The sequence below is a fragment of the Protomyctophum parallelum genome (assembly GCF_964188405.1).
Source record: "Protomyctophum parallelum genome assembly, chromosome: 22".
In the NCBI taxonomy this organism is placed as follows: domain Eukaryota; kingdom Metazoa; phylum Chordata; class Actinopteri; order Myctophiformes; family Myctophidae; genus Protomyctophum; species Protomyctophum parallelum.
Genome location: NC_139714.1, coordinates 27413939 through 27432978, shown reverse-complemented (window position 1 = coordinate 27432978; position 19040 = coordinate 27413939). Strand labels below are relative to the sequence as shown.

The 19040-nt window shown below is 42.3% G+C and overlaps 1 protein-coding gene across 1 annotated transcript in view; it reads right to left on the bottom strand.

Annotated features, from left to right (window-relative positions):
- The window catches only part of lrig3 (leucine-rich repeats and immunoglobulin-like domains 3), a 41748-nt gene that overhangs the window by 11997 nt on the left and 10711 nt on the right, over positions 1–19040 (bottom strand). The window contains exons 4-11 of the mRNA XM_083794497.1: positions 10343–10477; positions 8964–9107; positions 8456–8599; positions 8012–8155; positions 6157–6300; positions 4995–5075; positions 4341–4412; positions 2813–2884 (exon numbers count right to left, since the gene is read on the bottom strand). Of these exons, the coding sequence (XP_083650623.1) occupies positions 2813–2884; positions 4341–4412; positions 4995–5075; positions 6157–6300; positions 8012–8155; positions 8456–8599; positions 8964–9107; positions 10343–10477 (936 nt within the window). The remainder of the gene's footprint in view (positions 1–2812; positions 2885–4340; positions 4413–4994; positions 5076–6156; positions 6301–8011; positions 8156–8455; positions 8600–8963; positions 9108–10342; positions 10478–19040) is intronic.

Sequence of the window (19040 nt, the reverse complement as noted above, 5' to 3'; positions counted from 1 at the left end):
GTGCCACCAGGTGAAACCAGGTCACAAATGTACTCAAGGTGCCACCAGGTGAAACCAGGTCACAAATGTACTCAATGTATGTACTTGTATTTCTACTCGTGCTGCTATACGGGAAATCGGCGCTGTATTTTGTTTTTCTACTTTTGTTTTTTCTACTTTAATTTTGTACTTCTTTGTTATTCCCTAGTCTTTCCTTTGCTGGACTCTATTATCTGTTTTATAAATAAGGTAGGCCTACCACCCTATCATGCAGGAACTTGAACAATACATTGATCCAGACATTAACTTCTTTGACCATTTAAATAATACATGTTGCTACTACACCGATGAACAGTACAATGACTTGAATGTTAAGCTAGATCATGGAATATCCATTATTCACTTCAATAGTAGAAGTTTGTATGCTAACTACACAAGTATCAGAGACTACTTAAATAAATTCAAAAAGCCATTTAATATCATTGCATTATCTGAAACCTGGCTCTGCCCAGAGAAGGGAATTGATTTTGAAATGAATGGATATGAGCTCAACTATATGAACAGAAGGGGGAAAAGAGGAGGGGGTGTGGCCCTATACATTGAAAATAGCCTAAATTACAAGGTTGTTGAGAGCATGACAACAACTATTGACGACCTGATGGAATGTATTACAGTAGAGATTAATATGGAAAATCAAAAAAACATAATCTGCAGTTGTGTGTACAGAGCACCGGATTCAAGCGTTGAGAAATTCAAGGACCGCATGGAAGCGTTATTCGCCAACACCAACCATAAGGTTACATTCATTTGCGGAGATCACAATATAAATCTATTAAATCCCAACAACAATAGAATGACAGAAGAATTCATTAACACAATGTACAGCCTGAGTCTATACCCATTGATCACCAAACCAAGTAGGATAACAGTCCAAAGTGCAACATTAATAGACAATATATTTACAAACTATATGGAGAACAGTTTAGTGAGTGGGCTGCTTATGAATGACATCAGTGACCATCTGCCAGTTTTTGTGATCTATGACTGTGACTATGTGAAAGGAAAAGAAGACCAAACGATTAAATACAAGAGAATAAGAACAGAACAAAACATGAATGCATTTAGAAATGATTTAGATGATTTTAGGACCATTATTGTTTATTTTATACATCAATGATATATGTAGTGTATCAAAAGTGTTGAAATTTGTTTTATTTGCTGACGACACAAATGCCTTCTGTTCAGGGGAAAATCTGCAGCAGCTTTTGCAGGTCACCTCAGCAGAATTGAGGAAATTAAAACACTGGTTTGATATAAATAAATTATCACTAAACTTGAGTAAAACCAAGTTTATGTTATTCGGAAACCGTGCAATAGATACACAAGTACAGTTGTCAATAGAAAATGTTAACATTGAAAGAGTATATGAAAATACATTTCTGGGTGTTTTGTTGAACCACCAGATTTGCTGGAAACCCCATATAAATTATGTGAGAACAAAGCTTGCACGGAGCATTGCAGTTTTAGGGAAAACCAAACACATTTTGGATCATAAATCACTACATTTACTATATTGCTCGCTTGTCCTGCCATATCTCAATTACTGTGTAGAAATTTGGGGAAACACCTACAAAAGTAATCTAAAACCACTATGCATACTTCAAAAAAAAGCAATCAGAATAGTCAATAAGGCAGGATATCTGGACCACACCAATATACTATTTTTACAATCACACATCATGAAGCTAATGGACCTTGTTGAATATAAAACTGCACTAATTATGTTTAGAGCAAGGAAAAATACTTTACCAGGTAACCTACAAAAAATGTTCAGTGACAGAGAGGGGGGCTATAATTTAAGACGAGAACTCAACTTCAAAGTACACTATGTTAAATTAAAATCGAAGAGTATGTGCATCTCAGTTTGTGGAGTCCAATTGTGGAACGGACTAAGTAACGAGGTGCAACTCAGCCCTAACATTAACCACTTTAAGAGGTCATATAAAATGATCATATTTAGGAGGTATTTAGACGAGGAGGGGCGGTGTTGACGCACTGAGTCAACACAACTGGTTGTCTGTCCTAGCACCTTTGTGCTAATTCAGCCCATTGTGGGCCTCTGGAAATATATATCTTTTATTTTATTTCTTATTTAGTTAAAGTACTGGTTTTACCAGTTGTATTGACTTTATTTCTATTATTTTCCGAGATTGTTTTTTATTTTATTTTATTGCTCTATTTTCATGTCTTCCTTTAAGCAATGATAAACCGGGTTATTATAAATGTATATATACTATTAAGTTATAAGGGTAAAAAAAACCCAGGGGGGTAGGGGCCAAATAAGTTTAACACTTCACCCTACTCCCTTTCGGACATTGTTACGAGTATTTTCTCTTTCGTTTCAGTGTTTTTTGTGTATTTGACTTCAAATAATGTTCGAAATAAACTCATTCATTCAAGGTGCCACCAGGTGAAACCAGGTCACAAATGTACTCAAGGTGCAAGGCCAAAAAAAATAAAAACGAAAAGTTGAATTTTGTTCTGTTTCATGTTTTAGTATAACTTGATAGTTGATACGTATAGGTTCTCTGTATTGTCCCCAGGTCAAATAAACATATATTACCGTACGTAGAGTACTTTGTATACAAATGTAGAAGGTTTCAGGATGGTGACTTACAACTAGTTTAGTTCAAAGTTTAGTTATAGTTGACTTACAACTAGTTTAGTTTAGTTTAAAGTTTAGTTAAAGTTGACTTAGAACTAGTTTAGTTTAGTTTAAAGTTTAGTTAAAGTTGACTTACAACTAGTTTAGTTTAGTTTAAAGTTGACTTACAGCTCCTCCAGCTTCTTCATCTGGGAGAAGGAGTTCCCCTGGACAGACATGATGGCATTGTGACTCAAATCACTGAGGGGAGAGAGAGAGAGAGGTTAGATTAAATATCTAAATATTTAAATATTTTTTCCTAGCGCAAGTTTTTGTCTTTTTTCTTAATTTTTTTCCTATTTTTTCCTAGCGCAAGTTTGTTTTTTTCTTATTTTTTTTCCTATTTTTTCCTAGCGCAAGTTTTTGTCTTTTCTTATTTTTTTTCCTATTTTTTCCTAGCGCAAGTTTTTGTTTTTTTTATTATTTCTTTTCCTATTTTTTCCTAGCGCAAGTTTTTGTTTTTTTCTTATTTTTTTTCCTATTTTTTTCTAGCACAAGTTTTTGTTTTTTGTTTTTTCTTAATTTTTTTTCCTATTTCTTCCTAGCGCAAGTTTTTTTTTTTCTTTTTTTTTTTCCTAGAGCAAGTTTTTTTTTTTTTTCTTATTTCTTTTCCTATTTTTTCCTAGCGCAAGTTTTTTTTTTTTTCTTTTTTTTTTTTCCTATTTTTTCCTAGCGCAAGTTTTTTTTTTTTTTTCTAGCGCAAGTTTGTCTTTTTTCTTATTCTTTTCCTATTTTTTCCTAGCGCAAGTTTTTTTTTTTTTCTTGTTTCTTTCCTATTTTTTCCTAGCGCAAGTTTTTTTTTTTTTTTTTCTATTTCTTCCTAGCGCAAGTTTTTGTCTTTTCTTTTTTTTTCCTATTTTTTCCTAGCGCAAGTTTTTGTCTTTTTTCTTTTTTTTTCTCATTTCTCATTATTTCTCATTTCTCATTATTTCTTATTTACGATTTCTCATTTTACGATTTCTCATTTTATGATTTCTCATTTTACCATTTCTCATTTCTCATTTACGATTTCTCTTTTACAATTTCTCATTTTACGATTTCTCATTTCTCATTTTACGATTTCTCATTTTACGATTTCTCATTTCTCATTTCTCTTTTACGATTTCTCATTTTACGATCTCATTTCTCATTTTACGATTTCTCATTTACGATTTCTCATTTTACGATTTCTCATTTTTCATTTACGATTTCTCCTTTTACGATTTCTCATTTCTCATTTACGATTTCTCATTTTACGATTTCTCATTTCTCATTTATGATTTCTCATTTCTCATTTATGATTTCTCATTTCTCATTTATGATTTCTCATTTCTCATTTACGATTTCTCATTTCTCATTTACGATTTCTCATTTTACGATTTCTCATTTTACGATTTCTCATTTCTCATTTCTCTTTTATGATTTCTCATTTTACGATCTCATTTCTCATTTTACGATTTCTCATTTTACGATTTCTCATTTTACGATTTCTCATTTTTCATTTACGATTTCTCCTTTTACGATTTCTCATTTTACGATTTCTCATTTCTCATTTACGATTTCTCATTTACGATTTCTCATTTTACGATTTCTCATTTCTCATTTACGATTTCTCATTTACGATTTCTCATTTCATGTGAGGGTCACTTACAGGTGCGCCAGGGTCAAGGGTACTTACAGGTGCTCCAGTGTGTCCAGACCGGAGAAGGACTTCTTGGTGACGGAGCGGATCTGATTCCCCTGCAGAAACCTGGGAACGGACAGTGCTTATGTTAGCATTATGTTAGCATTATGTTACAGGGAACGGACAGAGTGTTTATGTTAGCATTATGTTAGCATTATGTTACAGGGAACGGTGAGAGTGTTTATGTTAGCATTATGTTACAGGGAACGGACAGAGTGTTTATGTTAGCATTATGTTAGCATTATGTTACAGGGAACGGTGAGAGTGTTTATGTTAGCATTATGTTACAGGGAACGGACAGAGTGTTTATGTTAGCATTATGTTAGCATTATGTTACAGGGAACGGTGAGAGTGTTTATGTTAGCATTATGTTACAGGGAACGGACAGAGTGTTTATGTTAGCATTATGTTGGTCATGAGACAAAAATCTAATGACATTTGTACTTGTTGTACTGTTCTTTCTGCTTTGGCAATGTAAACGTATGTTTTCTCATGCCAATAAAGCCCTTTGAATTGAATTGAATTGACATTTAGTCAACTAAAATAGGTGACTAAAAAGTGACTAAAACCAAATTGAAACTATTCAAGAGACTATAAAATGACTAAAACTAAGATCTAAATGTTGCTGTCAGAAGGATGAGGCCTCACAGTCTCCGGAGCTTGTCCAGAGCAGAGAAGGGTCCGTTCATGTCCTCGATGGTCCAGCTGATCTCGTTATTCTGCAGATCCCTTTTTCCAACAGAAACAAAACACAGACCGACCTCGTCGTTAAAAACCTCCACACCGGCCCAGGCCGTAGCGTAACGGTCTGGGCACCGGACTGGTGATCCAGTCGCGGTGTGCCGCGGGTTCGACTCCCGGACCCGACACGGCCTTTACCGCATGTCATCCCCCCATCTCTCTCCCGTTTCCTGTCAGCCTACTGTCTGTCCCTTAAAAAAAAAATCAATAAAAGGCGTAAGCCGCAAAAAAAATATCTTAAAAAAAAAACAAAAAAAAAAACCTCCACACCCAGAAAACAGCTGCGTCTGCGATGTTAATAAAAATTGTGGTGTGGTTTCGCATTTCGTGTGAAGCGGGGGGGAGTGGGGGGAAGTGGGGGGGGGGTGACTAAATTCTCCTTTTCTCTCTTTTCTTTCTTCCTTTTTTTTCCTTTTTTGAGGGACTCTGCACGTCTGTAATAGTAGTTTTTTCCGCATGTCAGCAAGCATGTCAGCAAGCAAAAACAAATAAAAACCGTCCTTCTCGCACAACGTTTCATAAGGAGGTGTGTGTGTGCTACTTCCTGTTATGACCTCATCTGAGAGAGTATATCATAAACATGGTCTAATTGGTGCATTCTATCCGTCAAAGCAGCCGTCAGCCAATACATTTCCTCCATCTAGAGGAGCCGTCAGCCAATGCATTTCCTCCATCTAGAGGTCAGGTTAGGTTCGTATTATATTGTGGTCACTTGACACTTATGCGTATGCCGTGATATATATACTAATTTTGAGTGTGACGTAATGAAGATATGTATCAATGCCGGGATATAACTGGCTTTCGATGGTGACATAATAAAGGTATGTTTCAGATTACACACATGTATACATAGAGGCATTACCTTTAATCCACCAGACACTGAATCATATCTTTATTACGTCACCATCGAGAGCCAGTATGTGAAAATATAGCGAGGCGATCTCATAGCGATATCAAACGCCTTCAGATGGGTACACTCGTCCTCCGCGCCTCACGTTATCAATTAATCAATTAGGACGAGTATTCATTCCCGTTAACGGCACCAAGTGTGTCAATGTCCGTGACTCACAGCGTGTGGAGGTTGGTGAGGCCTCGGAACGCTCCGTCCGCGATGAAGCTAACGCGGTTGTTAGCTACGTGAAGCTCGTCCAGAACGCCCAGACCCAGGAAGATGTTCTCCTCCAGTCTGGAGAGGTGGTTGGAGGACAGATCCCTACAGGAGACAGAGAGACAGAGAGGTGGTTGGAGGACAGATCCCTACAGGAGACAGAGAGACAGAGAGGTGGTTGGAGGACAGATCCCTACAGGAGACAGAGACACAGAGAGGTGGTTTGTAGGACAGATCTCTACAGGAGACAGAGAGACAGAGAGGTGGTTGGAGGACAGATCCCTACAGGAGACAGAGAGACAGAGAGGTGGTTGGAGGACAGATCCCTACAGGAGACAGAGACACAGAGAGAGAGGTGGTTGGAGGACAGATCCCTACAGGAGACAGAGAGACAGACAGAGAGGTGGTTGGAGGACAGATCCCTACAGGAGACAGAGAGACAGAGAGGTGGTTGGAGGACAGATCTCTACAGGAGACAGAGATACACACAGAGAGGTGGTTGGAGGACAGATCCCTACAGGAGACAGAGACACAGACACAGAGAGGTGGTTGGAGGACAGATCCCTACAGGAGACAGAGACACAGACACAGAGAGGTGGTTGGAGGACAGATCTCTACAGGAGACAGAGACACAGAGAGGTGGTTGGAGGACAGATCCCTACAGGAGACAGAGACACAGAGAGGTGGTTGGAGGACAGATCCCTACAGGAGACAGAGACACAGATAGGTGGTTGGAGGACAGATCCCTACAGGAGACAGAGAGACAGAGAGGTGGTTGGAGGACAGATCTCTACAGGAGACAGAGAGACAGAGAGGTGGTTGGAGGACAGATCCCTACAGGAGACAGAGACACAGATAGGTGGTTGGAGGACAGATCTCTACAGGAGACAGAGACACAGAGAGGTGGTTGGAGGACAGATCTCTACAGGAGACAGAGACACAGAGAGGTGGTTGGAGGACAGATCCCTACAGGAGAGACAGAGACACAGAGAGGTGGTTGGAGGACAGATCTCTACAGGAGACAGAGAGACAGAGAGGTGGTTGGAGGACAGATCTCTACAGGAGACAGAGAGACAGATAGGTGGTTGGAGGACAGATCCCTACAGGAGACAGAGAGACAGAGAGGTGGTTGGAGGACAGATCTCTACAGGAGACAGAGAGACAGAGAGGTGGTTGGAGGACAGATCCCTACAGGAGACAGAGACACAGATAGGTGGTTGGAGGACAGATCCCTACAGGAGAGACAGAGACACAGAGAGGTGGTTGGAGGACAGATCTCTACAGGAGACAGAGAGACAGAGAGGTGGTTGGAGGACAGATCTCTACAGGAGACAGAGAGACAGATAGGTGGTTGGAGGACAGATCCCTACAGGAGACAGAGAGACAGAGAGGTGGTTGGAGGACAGATCTCTACAGGAGACAGAGAGACAGAGAGGTGGTTGGAGGACAGATCCCTACAGGAGACAGAGAGACAGAGAGGTGGTTGGAGGACAGATCTCTACAGGAGACAGAGACACAGACAGAGAGGTGGTTGGAGGACAGATCCCTACAGGAGACAGAGACACAGACAGAGAGGTGGTTGGAGGACAGATCCCTACAGGAGACAGAGAGACAGACACAGAGAGGTGGTTGGAGGACAGATCCCTACAGGAGACAGAGACACAAAGACAGAGAGGTGGTTGGAGGACAGATCCCTACAGGAGAGACAGAGACACAGAGAGACAGACATGAAGATAGACTCGTCCTTGGGAGGTGGTTGGAAGACAGATCTCTACATGAGACAGAGAGAGAGCGAGAGAGAGAGAGAGACACTCACAGCTCACTGAGTTTCTGGCAGCACTCCCAGGCATCAGGTCGGATGCGTGCGATACCGTTGTTGGCCAGGTGGAGGCGCTGCAGCGTCAGCAGGCCGTACAGACATCCTTTACTGACCTCTGTCACGTTGTTGTGGTCCAGCTGTCTGGAGAGAGAGAGAGAGAGAGAGAGAGAGAGAGACATAGAGACATAGAGAGACAGAGAGAGAGCCTTTACTACAAGCTCAGAGTGCCGCGCTATACGAGCTTGTAGATCTGCTATTTTTGAAAAGTCGTAAAACTGTGGTGCAAATCTTAAAGGGTAAGACCACTTTTTTGAGGTTTGGGTTGTGTAGTTACCTTGCTGGACAAGAAATGTGGACAAGAAATAAAAAAAATAATTTCTCTAGTGATTAGAAATTGATCATTCAGAAGGTAATTCAGAAGGTAATTCAGAAGGAACTTACAGGGTCTCCATGGTGCCGAGGCCCCAGAAGGCTCCGTCCATCAGGCGGTTGAGGCCGTTCCTCTGCATCTTCAGCGAGCGCAGCGCGTGGAGGCCGTGGAACGTCAGTCCCTCCACCCTGCGGACCCGGTTCCTGCTCAGGTCCCTGAGAGAGACACACACAACACATCAGAGCGTCAAGACCTCCACCCTGAGACACACACACACACACATCAGAGCGTTAAGACCTCCACACACACACACACACACACACACACACACACACACACACACACACACACACACACACACACACACACACACACACACACACACACACACACACACACACACACACACACACACACACACACACACACACACACACACACACACACACACACACACACACACACACCAGAGCTTCAAGACCAAATGTAGAAAGAAAAGGTGGTTGTAGATGGGTGGTAGGGGTGTAGGTGGGTGTAGGGGGGTGTAGATGGGTGGTAGGGGGTGTAGGTGCTACGTACAGCGTCTGCAGGGCGCTCAGGGTGAAGATCTTAGCAGGGAGGGCAGACAGTCGGTTCCGGTCCAGTCGGAGCACCTCCAGACTGGAGGACAGGTTGACGAAGCATCCGGGCTCCAGAGACGACACGCGGTTGTTGTTGAGGAAGCTGGACGGACGGAGGGAGGACGATAAGAACGACTTTAAAAACTCATTCCAGGCCAGCAGGGGGCGCCGATAGTTCAGCAACCACCACCACCGCTCGGCGTTCACCACCATTCTATTTGGCTGTAGAAGGAGACTGCCTCCTCCTCCTCTACCGACAACAACAATGGCTGAAGGTGGCAGCGTCCATCAGATTAATCACCGGCTAAGAGTCTTTTTAGGATTGATTTTAAAATTATTTTACTTGTCTATAAAGCTCTCAATGGTCTCGCACCTTCCTACCTACATGACTGCCTGCCTAAATATGTCCCAAACCGCCCCCCTAAGGTCTTCCACTGCTGGCCTGCTCGCTTTGCCTAAAAACATGGCAAATAAAAAATACGGGGAAGCAGCTTTTTGCTTCTACGGGCCGACGGCATGGAACAAGCTCCCACTGTACCTTCGTCAGGCAACCTCTGTAGACATTTTTAAAGCTCAGCTCAAGACCCACTTCTACAACATTGCTTTTAAGTGATCTTTTATTTTTTGTTATTCATGTCCTCACTGTATTGCATTACTGCTTATTTTTTAATGTCGTTGCCTTGCTTTTCTTTTATTCTCCATTGCTCTGTAAAGCACTTTGAGCTGCATTTCATGTCATGAAAGGTGCTATACAAATAAAGTTTTATTATTTATTATTATTATTAGATGCATTCATATTTTAGATGCGCGGTCACGGGGAAATAGCAGATCTACAAGCTCATAGCGCGCCACCGAGTGGCGCGCTACAAGCTTGTAGGTCTGCTATTTTTTGAAAAATCGAAGAACGAGAACATTTTTAGAATCTGATCTCAGGTCAGAATGGGTTAATCGGACCAGTGTGTGTCCAGTGGAAACCTCATATGAATCTGATCTCAGGTCAGAATGGGTTCATCGGACCAGTGTGTGTGTCCAGTGGAAACCTCGTATGAATCTGATCTCAGGTCAGAATGGGTTAAAAAGGCCTAGAAAGGCCTCATCCACAACCTTGCTCTTTTTCCAATGCATTGAGGCTGAAGGGGAAGCAATGGAACACGGAGCTGCCTCTCGAGAGGGAGCTTTGATTAGCGGTGAGCCAACATTATAGTTTTAACATTAATTAGAGCGCTAATTAACACGTTAAAGACGTCGTTGGCGGTGCGGGATCTCATTAAAAAGACGTTAAAGCTAACTAACTAGCGCCCCTCAAATAGTCAATACATTCTGGGTGTCGAGACTCACAGGTTCTTGAGCGACAGCGCTGGGAAGGAGTCGGCCTTGAGGTCCACTATGTGGTTGTAGCTCAGGTCCAGAGTCTCCAACGCCAGCATGGAGATGAGGCGCTCCGGAGAGATCACCCAGATCCTGTTGTTTGCTCTGAAACACACACACACACACACACACACACACACACACACACACACACACACACACACACACACACACACACACACACACACACACACACACACACACACACACACACACACACACACACACACACACACACACACACACACACACACACACACACACACACACACACACACACACACACACACACAATGAATGAATGACCCAAAATAGCGTTTGTTTGACCAGTTTGAACAGTCTGGGAGCAACGGAAGCTCTGATCATGAGTAAAATATAAATGCTTCCGTCATACAGTCTGGAGCGACGGAAGCTCCGATCATGAGTAAAATATAAATGCTTCCGTCATACAGTCTGGAGCAACGGAAGCTCTGATCATGAGTAAAATATAAATGCTTCCGTCATACAGTCTGGAGCAACGGAAGCTCTGATCATGAGTAAAATGTAAAGCGGAAGTGGAGCCTATTCCCCGCTTCCGTTTCGTCTTTACAGTCACGCACTTTCATCCTAATATAAATAGAAATCATCTAAGCAAATATTGCGTGTTGCTTAGCAGTAACGGAAATAAAAAATAAAAGCTCTAAAGATATTATTTTAAAATATATTTTCGTGAATGGAAATAGCAGCTTCCTTACTGGGATTTGGGGAGGTGTAGTTCCAGGCTCTATATAGTAGGGGTGTAACGATACATTTTAACAGCGATACGATACGTAATATGATATGAAGAATATTCATTTTTTTGTTTTGTTTTTTGTTTTTTTGTTGGCCTCCAAACTCTTCACTCTTCGTTCATCCGAGGTCCCGTTCACTTCCCGGTTTACCGCTGCAGAAAGAACCCTTCCTATCTCCAAATCGAGGGAGCTCTCCGTGGTTTTGATCAGATGGATATAAGCTCTTCATTTCTGACTTCTGACCTGCCCCTCCTGGGTTTTTTCCGGAACGGAAGTGTGCGTGTGTGTGTGTGTGTGTGGGGGGGGGGTTACACAGAGTAAAAGAGGCCATATCGTCCCGGCACACCGAGCTTCTATTTTGAAAGAAATCCCGGCACTGAATTTGTTGCCGTTTTTATTTCGATATACTTCGTTTCTTGAAATTAAAATAGATTTTTCGATGCAGTTGCAATATCGTTACACCCCTACTATATAGCATTCGGAGATTGTGGAATAGTTGTGTGTGTTGGGGGCAGACCGTGTGTGTGTGTGTGTGTGTGTGTGTGTGTGTGTGTGCGCGCAACAGGTCAGACACAGCCGTTTGGCTTCAGGTTCTGGACGTGTTATTTAGTTTATAAGGTAATTTAACTAACGAGGTATTTTAAAAAAAATGAAGAAAATAACCTGCCAATTACTAGAGGCTGATGAATGCCATTCCCTCAGTGAGAACGCGCACACACACACACACACACACACACACACACACACACACACACACACACACACACACAGCGCTTGTGTTCTAAACAGTGGCTGCACAGTGCCTTCTTTGTGCACGGGAGGAGTTGCCAGGTCGGGCGAGAGAAACAAGTGAGTCAGGTCTATGAAAACAAGCCCAAACAGAACTAACATCGTCGTCTCTTTTCAAAGAAGAAAAAAAGAAGTGACAAAAATGTGGAATATTCTTTTGAAAAAATTACAATTTAGGCATTTATCAGACGTTCTTAATCCAGAGCGATTTACAGTAAGCATATATATATATATATATATAGAACAAGGTGGACCCTCTTGTAAACAAGTGAATTGCTTTATGGTGTCGTCCACTCACAGTTAACAGTCTTTGTATCGAGTTGTGCTTGAAATGTATACTGTAATTCTGCAAACTGTTAATAAATACTTCAATCAATCAATCAAAAAACATAGAAATAGTCATCTAGGACACTGGTTCCCAAAGTATTTCATGTCAAGGACCCCCACATTAACCCTAATCAGCCCCGGCAGATCCCCATTTGAATAGATATGCCAGGGACCCCCATAAGAGAAGATTTTTACGTCTCTAGCAGTGATTCTCAACCCGTTTAATTTCAAGGACCCCCCAGTTTGACATGCATTATTCTACGGACCCCCATGTAATGGCATTTCTATCTCTGGGACCCTCAATGTATATTGTAACATAAATGTTAATTTAACTTTACTTTAGTTACAGACCCATAAGGGTCCATTTGGTTCCAAACTGTCATTTAGCTGGGGACCCCCTGGAACTCCCTCAAGGACCCCTGGGGGTCCCCGGACCCCACTTTGGGTGCAGTACAAAGACATTATTGTGGGAGTCCTCCACAGACGTGTGTGAACCCTTTGGAAACAAGCCTCCCCAAAACAAGACTCCCCAAAACAAGCCTCCCCAAAAACAAGCCTCCCCAAAACAAGCCTCCCCAAAACAAGTCTCCCCAAAAACAAGCCTCCCAAAAACAAGCCTCCCCAAAACAAGTCTCCCCAAAAACAAGTCTCCCAAAAACAAGCCTCCCCAAAACAAGCCTCCCCAAAACAGCACAAACACCAATATTTACAAGCAACTTACAGAAAATGAACCACAGGTGCTTATAAAAAGCAGACATGGCAACACACAGAGAGAGAGAGAGAGAGAGAGAGAGAGAGAGAGAGAGAGAGAGAGAGAGAGAGAGAGAGAGAGAGAAGAGAGAGGAATTCCCTCCAATACACCGACCAGACTACAGGCCTGGTTTTCACTATTCATTGCAATGGTTACAGACCTGAGGACGATTCTAGAAAATGTCTTCTAAATCCTGACAGTTTTCAGAAAACCCCATGTTTCTATGTTAGTGGTTAAGATTTTCATGTCAAAGACCCCAAAAACGTATATGTAATTGGCCGTCGACCCCATCTGAAAATATGTTGTTCCAGGGACCCCCCACCCAGAAGCAAATATTTGAGTTAAAAACGTTCGCTCTGAAAGAATATTATATTCTAAGATTTGCGCCACATTTTCACAGGTTTTTAACTGAGAGAAGGACCAGTCCAATGATCCAGAATACATCTATCTACTGAGAGAAGGACCAGTCCAATGATCCAGAATACATCTATCTACTGAGAGAAGGACCAGTCCAATGATCCAGAATACATCTATCTACTGAGAGAAGGACCAGTCCAATGATCCAGAATACATCTATCTACTGAGAGAAGGACCAGGTCCAATGATCCAGAATACATCTATCTACTGAGAGAAGGACCAGTCCAATGATCCAGAATACATCCATCTACTGAGTGAAGGACCAGTCCAATGATCCAGAATACATCTATCTACTGAGAGAAGGACCAGTCCAATGATCCAGAATACATCTATCTACTGAGAGAAGGACCAGTCCAATGATCCAGAATACATCTATCTACTGAGAGAAGGACCAGTCCAATGATCCAGAATACATCTATCTACTGAGAGAAGGACCAGTCCAATGATCCAGAATACATCTATCTACTGAGAGAAGGACCAGTCCAATGATCCAGAATACATCTATCTACTGAGAGAAGGACCAGTCCAATGATCCAGAATACATCTATCTACTGAGAGAAGGACCAGTCCAATGATCCAGAATACATCTAAGAACCAGTCCAATTATCCAGAATACATCCATCTACTGAGAGAAGGACCAGTCCAATGATCCAGAATACATCTATCTACTGAGAGAAGGACCAGTCCAATGATCCAGAATACATCTAAGAACCAGTCCAATTATCCAGAATACATCCATCTACTGAGTGAAGGACCGGTCCAATGATCCAGAATACATCTATCTACTGAGAGAAGGACCAGTCCAATGATCCAGAATACATCCATCTACTGAGAGAAGGACCAGTCCAATGATCCAGAATACATCTATCTACTGAGAGAAGGACCAGTCCAATGATCCAGAATACATCCATCTACTGAGAGAAGGACCAGTCCAATGATCCAGAATACATCTATCTACTGAGAGAAGGACCAGTCCAATGATCCAGAATACATCCATCTACTGAGAGAAGGACCAGTCCAATGATCCAGAATACATCCATCTACTGAGAGAAGGACCAGGTCCAATGATCCAGAATACATCTATCTACTGAGAGAAGGACCAGTCCAATGATCCAGAATACATCCATCTACTGAGAGAAGGACCAGGTCCAATGATCCAGAATACATCTATCTACTGAGAGAAGGACCAGGTCCAATGATCCAGAGCCTGTCTACAAATACAAGTGGCTACACACTACAGAACGGGAGGACACTCAGGACAGTAGGACACTCACACAACCTGTGAGTCACAGAAAAAGGCACCAGATGTCGTTCCTCCCGAGAGCGTACAAGCTTTACCAGAAGTAATAGAAACCTTTTCAGTGTTGTTTTTAATAGACCGGCCCTCTTGTGCCTCAAAATGTAAGAAACATCATCTTTTATGCAATGATGTAGTAATGTTCAGCAACTACAGACTAAAGACAATACATGTTTATATATAATTAATGTAGTAATGTTCAGCAACTACAGACTAAAAGACAATACATATTTATATATAATTAATGTAGTAATGTTCAGCAACTACAGACTAAAGACAATACATTTTTATATATAATTAATGTAGTAGCCTAATGTTCACTTCCAGCAACTGCCAACTACAGACTAGAGACAATACATATTTATATATAATTAATGTAGTAATGTTCAGCAACTACAGACTAAAGACAATACATTTTTATATATAATTAATGTAGTTAATGTTCAGAAACTACAGACTAGAGACAATACATATTTATATATAATTAATGTAGTAATGTTCAGCAACTACAGACTAAAGACAATACATATTTATATATAATTAATGTAGTTAATGTTCAGCAACTATGCAGACTAAAGACAATACATATTTATATATAATTAATGTAGTTAATGTTCAGCAACTACAGACTAGAGACAATACATATTTATATATAATTAATGTAGTTAATGTTCAGCAACTACAGACTAGAGACAATACATATTTATATATAATTAATGTAGTTAATGTTCAGCAACTACAGACTAGAGACAATACATATTTATATATAATTAATGTAGTTAATGTTCAGCAACTACAGACTAGTAAAGACAATACATATTTATATATAATTAATGTAGTTAATGTTCAGCAACTACAGACTAGTAAAGACAATACATATATATATATAATTAATGTAGTAATGTTCAGCAACTACAGACTAGAGACAATACATATTTATATATAATTAATGTAGTTAATGTTCAGCAACTACAGACTAAAGACAATACATATTTTCAAGGACGAAATGAGAATCGTGTGAGAATTCTTCTCGATTCTTGTGGAGGAAAATCCATTTTCACATTTGAGTGAGAATCGTACAGCGCTAGTTGCCATGAAGCCACCCCCATTTATTTTTCTTTATTTTTCTTTTAGGTGGTTCAGTCAAATTTTTCCGTCCAGTTGGACTCACTCCAGGATCTCTCCCTGTCTCTCTGCCTCTCTCCCCCTCTCTGTCTCTCTCTCTCCCTGTCTCTCTGCCTCTCTCCCCCTCTCTGTCTCTCTCCCCCTCTCTGTCTCTCTCCCCCTCTCTGTCTCTCTCTCTCCCTGTCTCTCTGCCTCTCTCCCCCTCTCTGTCTCTCTCTCTCCCTGTCTCTCTGCCTCTCTCCCCCTCTCCCCCTCTCTCTCTCTCCCTGTCTCTCTGCCTCTCTCCCCCTCTCTGTCTCTCTCTCTCCCTGTCTCTCTGCCTCTCTCCCCCTCTCTGTCTCTCTCTCCCCGTCTCTCTGCCTCTCTCCCCCTCTCCCTCTCTCTCTCTCCGTCTCTCTGTCTCTCTGTCTCTCTCCACCTCTCTCTGTCTCTCTCTCCCTGTCTCTCTGCCTCTCCCCCCCCCCCCCTCTCTCTCCCCCTTTCCCTCTGGGACGTGCACACATAGACATCAAAGGGGGCTTCAGCCCCTGCCCCTTTTACCCGTCTGTAAAACAACTGCCCTCTCCATGACAACGAATGAATGCAGCGTTTACTACATGGTGAAAGAAATGCCCATGCCAGTCCTTTCCTCTCCTTTCCATGCCATGCTGGAAGGAAGGCAGCATTCAGGAGAATTTACTTTTTTTCCCGATGTCTCCTGAACTTGAACTCAGTATTTTGCACTGAACTCATTTTTGTTTCTGAATCCATGTCGTTACACACCGTACATCTCCACTAGCTAAAGGGTGCTGGGTTGCACCCCGAAAATAGCTGACAAAAATCGCAGATCTACAAGCTCACAATGTGTCGCGCTGCGACGCTATGTGAGCTTGTAGATCTGGGATTTTTGTCCAAAACTGCCCTCTTAGGGGATGGAATTTCAGCCCCTGCCCCTCTAACACTCTCTGCACGTCCCTGGTCTATCTCTCTCTCTCTCCTAGGGTTTCTCTTGGGGCGAGAGAGGGAGAGAGCTCTCTCTCTCTCTCTCTCTGGGTTTCTCTCGGGGCGAGCAAGGGAGGGAGAGAGAGAGACGAGGGGTATCGAGTGACGTTTATTCAAACGGTCGAGGCAGACAGAGCGGCAGCGGACTCGCCGACTCCTCTGACCTCGCGGCTCCGAGCGAAAACAAAACGCCACAGCTGGTAGTAATTGAGTCGTGATCATCTTAATTAATTGAACAATTTCCCAGGAATTCTCCCCCCACCTCACCCCCCCCCCCCCCTCGGAGGCTGGGAGGAGGGTGGGGGGGGGGGCTTCGACAAAACCATCCGGAGATGTCAGCAGTGAGGAGCAGAATTCAGCAGCACATGTTCATCGACTATACTATAAACTATATAATCTAGTTATATAACTAGTTAAACTAGTTATATATAACTAAAACTATCTATACAAAACTAAATAGAAACTAAGCCACGATGACTAAATCTATAGGACTAAATCTACTGATGGTTTCCGTCAACAAATAAGAAATAAAAAACAGACAAAAATGTCAGGATGGGAAACCCCTTTTTTGGTGTTTTAAGTATTATTTTTAAACTTTAGCTTTTGAACAATAGCTGATCTACAAGCTCGTATATAGCGGGGACCCAGTGCCATTGCTGAGAACCCATCCCATTTCCAGCAATGGGATGGTGTGTAAATGTCGTTCAGCTGGGCATTTTGAAAGTAGGTCCATCTGGTTCTCCACCACTCCATCAGGTCCCTCAGAACAGAACCACTCAGGTCCCTCAGAACAGAACCACACCTCAGAACAGAACCACTCAGGTCCCTCAGAACAGAACCACACCTCAGAACAGAACCACTCAGGTCCCTCAGAACAGAACCTCAGAACAGAACCACTCAGGTCCCTCAGAACAGAACCACTCAGGTCCATCACTGCCTGCACCACACCTCAGAACAGAACCACTCAGGTCCCTCAGAACAGAACCACACCTCAGAACAGAACCACTCAGGTCCCTCAGAGCAGAACCTCAGAACAGAACCACTCAGGTCCATCACTGCCTGCACCACACCTCAGAACAGAACCACTCAGGTCCCTCAGAACAGAACCACTCAGGTCCCTCAGAACAGAACCACTCAGGTCCCTCAGAGCAGAACCTCAGAACAGAACCACTCAGGTCCCTCAGAACAGAACCACACCACAGATCACTGAAACACTGTCGCACATCTTGAACGGCTGCCATGCATACAAAGGGATACACATGTATAGCACGCCATGATAGAATAGTGGAACTCATAGCAAAGGACATATCAAAAATAACACCATGCTTCAGTGATAATGTATATACAAACATTCCATCCATGCTCCAACTCTGTGATAACCCAGATATATTTATACATCTCTGACAGCGAATACACCAGATATTGTGGTGGTCGATGAAGAGTCCAGACTCAGAGAAGTGTCTGTATTAGATATAGCAGCACCTTTGATCACAGCCTTAGAGAGGAAGCCTTTTATCACCATATAAGGTCATAAAATACCAACCACTTCCACTGCCACTCAGTAGGTGTTCCTGCATAACATCCGGGTTTGATGATGTCACGCGCATATACCCTCTATTGTGGTGTCTCTGCTATAACCGGCATCCGTCATACGGTCATATATGTCTGCTATAACCGGCAGCCGTCATACGGTCATATATGTCTGCTATAACCGGCAGCCGTCATACGGTCATCTATGTCTGCTATAACCGGCAGCCGTCATATATGTCTGCTATAACCGGCAGCCGTCATACGGTCATATATGTCTGCTATAACCGGCAGCCGTCATACGGTCATATATAGCGGAGACGTTGTTAACGTGTATCCATACAGTACTGAGTGACACGCCTGTTGTACCTTGACAACACATGCCATGATTTTGTGTAAGTGTAACTCCAATGCACCTATAATTATCTGAGTGAGTCCTTGTATGAGTCTCCTTTGCGTGGACATAAATAAATGGTTAAACTGTGTGTGTGTGTGTGTGTGTGTGCGTGGCCAAGGCAGCGCTGGTTTTCATTACAGGCGCCGAAGTCAAAAAAAGAATGTCTTCTCTCTCAAAACTCTGTTCTTTTTCCAATAGGAAATACCACACACACACACACACACACACACACACACACACACACACACACACACACACACACACACACACACACACACACACACACG